The sequence below is a fragment of the Helobdella robusta genome (genome assembly GCF_000326865.2).
Source record: "Helobdella robusta unplaced genomic scaffold HELROscaffold_20, whole genome shotgun sequence".
In the NCBI taxonomy this organism is placed as follows: domain Eukaryota; kingdom Metazoa; phylum Annelida; class Clitellata; order Rhynchobdellida; family Glossiphoniidae; genus Helobdella; species Helobdella robusta.
This window is the reverse complement of record NW_008704084.1, coordinates 1,841,278-1,847,103: the sequence shown is the minus strand read 5'-3', so window position 1 is coordinate 1,847,103 and position 5,826 is coordinate 1,841,278. Positions and strand designations below refer to the sequence as shown.

The 5,826-nt window shown below is 32.1% G+C and overlaps 1 protein-coding gene across 1 annotated transcript; it reads right to left on the bottom strand.

The window, feature by feature from the left end:
- Positions 1 to 1,351: 1,351 nt before the first annotated feature.
- HELRODRAFT_171321 (hypothetical protein) lies at positions 1,352 to 3,143 on the bottom strand (the record flags this gene model as incomplete). The annotated part of the gene is made up of 3 exons (XM_009018048.1): positions 1,352 to 2,179; positions 2,289 to 2,543; positions 2,649 to 3,143. The coding sequence occupies 3 exons, from the start codon at positions 3,141 to 3,143 to the stop codon at positions 1,352 to 1,354; spliced, it is 1,578 nt and encodes a 525-aa protein (XP_009016296.1).
- Positions 3,144 to 5,826: the final 2,683 nt, after the last annotated feature.

The following is a 5,826-nucleotide window of genomic DNA, read 5'->3' as shown; positions in this document are numbered from 1 at the left end:
TTTGAAATATTCAACAGGTTTGAAATGTTCATTTAATACTGGAGGATGTTTTTGTCAACTGTTTTTAAACAAAATTTAAACAACAATACTTTAAGAATAATAACAATGATGACACATCTCTACCATAGATTATAACATGACATTAATTATCACATCAATGATTAAATTACGTCAACAATGACAACATCATAACAATAGGACGCATGTAATGTGGTCAGGTGAGCATGGAGTGGGTACTGTATAAACTGGTGCACTGAGATGTTCGAGATTAAATGAAATATGTTTCTACTACTACCACTTGTTAGTTAGTCTGCACCATCTTCAATTATTTCAACAAAGACACTGCAAATTTTTTATCCATAGTATCCAACCTTCCAACATTTTTAATCATTTGTTTATGAAAATTGTAAAACATGTTAGGACAGGAAACAGACAAGTTCTCTCCAGACCTTCAAACGAACGGAGAACAACGTAATTGTCCAATGTTTGTGAAATAATCATTTTATGAACTCGCATTTCCTAAATGATCTCTTAAAGCGTTACTCTATTGTCCATTTTCAATATCATTTTGAGAAATCAGGAAAATAAAATGGGAAACGATCAATCAGCAACAACTTTTAGAACGTTAGTGACTTTTTGAAGGTTTTTTTTTATATTTTCTTCAAAATATTTTAAATGAGTTTTTCAATATATAGCAAGACAAAATTTTAAACAATTGTTGAACTTCTTAGGCAAAATATTTGTAAAATTCAATGGTTCAAAAAAATGTTGGAATCCTAAAATATATGTTAAAGCATCTCTAAATGAATAGAAGACAAGCAATTTTATTTTAATAATTTTCAATTAAAACAAAAGTGTTTATTATATTATTTTTCAGATCGAATAATTAATTTATAAATCTGAATAAAAAAATTTACAGTCAAATGCTTCAAGCATTTTATGTTAGACTGAAAAAATATAAAAATTTTATTTTACATTTATATTACAGTTTCACTGAATTTTTCCTGCATTCGTTTTTGAATTTTAAATATGACCCGTTGAGTTGTAAACATCAAACAAAACCCAGTAGTTTTTCAGCTGAACTAATCAGTTCAGAGTCCTGGCACACAAGAAGACTTTACGTTACATATCACACAAATCCACTTACTAACCTACACACCACATGCCAAGTTATTACTGATGACCGAAGCGAAATGTTTAATGCGATTTCAATCTAATATTACTTGGAAAATGTCTTTTAAAGTTTTATTGGAATGAGAACAAGCGAATCATTCAAAAACCAGAAAAGTTATTTTGAAATGTAAAGATGCAACATTAAAAAAATGAAAATAGATTATGTAAGGCAACTGCATCAAAATAAAGCCCAGGTCCAGGTTTTGTATCCTCTCTCAAGATGATCATTTTGCTCCGGATTCTCGTGGCACCAAATATCTCGAATTGGTCTTGCATTAATTTCATTGTTAGCTATGAACTCATTTCCATTTTTTTCATTTTCCGTTGTGAAATGATTTAATGGAATTTTACATTTAAATAAAATGCCGCTTTTCTCTCCTGAATTCTCATATGAATTGCTTTCAATTAACTTCGCCAGACTTCCGCTAAAATTTTTTATATTGATTTCCAGCTGTTTTTCACTTTCCGATGAAACTCCGCTAGACCAATCATTGCAAACATTATCATCCATGTTTTTACTGTTCTTGCTGCTACAATTGTTAACACTTTTAACAACATCCTTTAGATTTCTAGGCCGCTTTGGAGCATTTGCACCACCATCTTCCAGGTTATAGCACTGAGTTGAAACCCTCATGTTTTCAATTTGAGTTACATTTGAGTTACCATCAATTTTACAAATAATTTTCATGTCTGGATCGAAATCCCAGTTAAGTCTCTTTAATAATGTCGAAGGAAATTTCAAAATACGTAAATTGCAATCATCGGCCGTTAGAACGATCATTCCTTTGGAAGTCACCGCCACACTGTAACATTTTTTAATGCGTTCTGTTGATTTCAGTGCTGCCAATATCGTGTCACCCTCTCTGTTGAAAATTGTTAAATTGAAGCCAAAGTGATTGTCGGCTACAATAACTTCGTCATTTCTTCCAATTCTTACATAAACCGGATAATTTATGATGAATCTTTTTCCAATCGTTCGCAAATTTCTTCCTTCATAATTGTACACCTGAAAGGTAAAAATGGATTATGAAAATATGGAAATGTTTCTATTTTATTTACTTAATAAATTATTAGTGGACTAGTAAGAGCAAAGTTTATTAAAAATTAAAGTTCACCTCTATGCAATGTTTTTTATTGTCGCAGATGAAGATCTCTTCGTGTTGATTGACATCAATATTGAAAGGAAGAAGAACGTCCCGACAGTAGACAGTTTTCAAAAGTACTCCGATCTCGTTGTATATGTAGATTGTTCTTAACATGGTATCCAGAAGTAATATGTTGAGGTTTCGGTCCACGCAGACATCATGCGGATAATTTGAATGGTACGAGAACGATGTAACTTTGCTGAAATCCGCCGCTATTATCTTGATCTAAAAAAATTGTTATGTATCATTAGAATTTTGATAAATCACTTTTGTATTAACACAATTATTAATTGAAATTGTTTGAAAACTTTTAAAATCACTTTAACTTACTTTTCGGCTTGGAAGTCTTTCGACCATAATCAGCCTTCCCGTCTGCTGGCAGTGGTACATATGACCAGGACAACGCAATCCATTGTCCAGGAGATAGCCGGAACTTATCCGCTCACCACAAAAATCAAAAATGGTCAACTTATGTTTTGTATTTTCTGCTAATATAATTTGATCCTCAGCGTTTTTACATAAATTGTTTAAACCGCGAAGCAATCCACCAACAGATTGTGTGAGAGTAAGATATTCACGTTTCAAGCCCATATTGTTATAAAACTCTGAATTTGTATAACCTTGTCTCAAAGCAAGGCTATCTAGGTCATTGTTCTGCACCGAATTAATTTTCTTAAACTTAAATTGTGGCACAGTAGTTACTTGCAAGCCATTATTAATGTTTCTAGAATTCAACTTATCATCTTCGGGGCTACCATCTTTGGCAGTCCAGGGATTGCTCCACATTCCTAATGGTTTTGTATAATTTGATGAAAAATCTGTCATTTTTAATATCTTCTACCCTAACGTTGAAAAGATATAACACAAATGTCTATTTCAGCTGGCGAGAAAGAATCTGCAAATAATTGTGATGGTTTAGCCTCATCGCCATCGCTATATATACAAAAATTTTACAACAGTTTGCTTTGAAATAAATTAACCTACTTGATGTAAAAATTCTTCTCTTGTGTAAAAATTAGCAAAGTTAATTTTTTTAAACACATAGATAATTCACTTTATAAAAAACATAGACCATTTTATCGTTTTGATCTTTATCGAAATTGTAAAAATTAGAATATAATTCAAAGTTAATTTGATGGCACTCAACGTCAAAAAAAATTTTGTTTGGTTTCTTTGGTTAATTGTTTATTCTAAAGGCAAATTCCAACTAAATAAAGAAAATTTTATTACATAAACTTTATTAAAATTTCACTACAAAAATTTTTCCATTTGATGTGTTTTAGTTAAAGCGTAATTATTTATGCTCTTTTTATTTTTAATTTAATCTAATTCATTAGTCGGCTTTATTGATTTTATAAATGTTCTCAAATTTTTTGTAGTTTTCTATTTTGTTTCAAATTTTTTCAGCCCAGTAACGACAGCATTGACAGTATGAACAAAAATATAAATTTCTAGATGGAAATCATGACAAAAATGTGAAACATTTCATTAGCGAAAATTTATTTGTCCGTAACACCAATCGCTTATAATTTTGACTTGACGACTTAAATAACGCGCTTCCACTGGCAAATCGAATGTCCGCGTTCGGCGCCTGCATGCAATCTTGTAAACCTCATTATTCTAACTCGATTCGATTGAATCAAAGGAAGTTTCCCTGTCAATTTAATTTCGTATTTAAATGCGAGAATGCGGTTTTCCTTTGATTTGCGTTAATGTTCATCAGTCTGCCATGACTTGTTTGCCGCCAGCTAATGTTTCTGTCATTTTCGTTCACAAAATTTAATGGTTTTATACTTACAAGGAGTTTATTATGTAGACTGTAGTTTCGAATTATCAGATGTACCATCTGCTTGTTTGCATATTTCTACAATGTATTAATCTGCCTGCCTGCCTGTCTGTCTGGCTGGCTGGCCTTCCTGTCTTATTAAAAATTGGAAATTCAAGAAAACTCGATATAAAAAGATTAACTGGCATTGTTAAGTGGAAATGAAATTGAATGAAGATATCGTGAGCGTCATTGTCCAAATCACTTTTGCTTTGTTTACATTTGCTTCGGTGACGTTCTGTTTGCAGGTGATGACTCAAATCTCATTAGTCGAAAGAATAAAGAAACATAGCACAGCGAAACATGTCTCTTTTCGATGCGCGTGTCTTACTCACTTTGCGCTGTGGGTACGAAAACAAAATAATATGTATGAAACTTTTTTTTATATTCATAAGTGTGTTTAACAACTTTCCAAATATAAACGTCCTCTCTCAAATGTGAAGAAGATGTGTGTCTGTGTGTGTGTTCGTTTGTTTGGATGTGTTTCAAATTTATTTTTTATAAAATACAACCAACATCGCAGTAAAATCAATATATATTATAATTATCCTTGAACCAAAAATGAGCCAGAACCAAAAATGTGTGAAACATTAACGTTTCTGAGCCTGCATCAGTAAAAATTACATGAATAAAATGTCTATTTCACATAAAACATAAAATAGAATTGAAAAATAATAAAAAAAAATTTATTTATCTGCATTAAATTCATCTCATTCATTAGCCAATTGCAACAAAGTGATTGTTCCAACATCATGTACCATGTATCAATAAATTATTTTCCACTACACATTTTATATTCCAAGTCAGAAATGTTGTTTATTTTGTCCAGTTTCCGATTTTGTGTCACATAAAAATAGAAAAAATGAAATGTCAGTAGGTTGATGTATGTAGGTACACTAGATCGCAACAAAAACTGAAGCATTTTATATATCCTGCAGGCTATTCTACAGGGAACAATGGCCGATCGATGCTTTCAAACTGAGTAGCAATCATTTAATTGCCTCCATTCTGAGCGTAAAACAGGGAGACCGATCCATCATTTGGCATTATACACGGTAGTTTAACATGATGACGTCATCATTGACGTCATTACGTCATCATTGCATCAACCTCGTTGTTGAGTCATGAGAGAATTTAATTATGCCGTATCATTTTATGACATCGTTGTCATTATCATCATCATTATCATCTTCCTTATCATCATCATCATCATCATCATCTTTTTCATCATCATTATCATTATTTCCATAATTATCAACACCACCACCATCATCATCAAAAACTTGCAACATCGCAATAGTTACATCCCATTTTTTCATATCTTATCTTACATTAATTATATCGCCATCATCATCTTCATCATCCTAGTCATCATCATCTTCATCATCATTATCTTCATCACCATCATCTTCATCACCATCATCATCGTCTTCATCCCCATCATCATCATAGTCGTCATCATCACCATCATCATCATCTTTATCAGCATCAGGATACGGTTATTTAGATATTCTGCCTCTCCTGAACTCAGAGAGTATCTACTAGACTGACTGACTTGAAGTGCTTCAGACTCATTATAAACTCACCAGACAACCACCACCACCTCCCACCACCCACGCAGTCTTCATTTCACTTCTCTTATTCATTGGTCGTTTTAGTCAGGACTGTATTTTTTTTTTATTT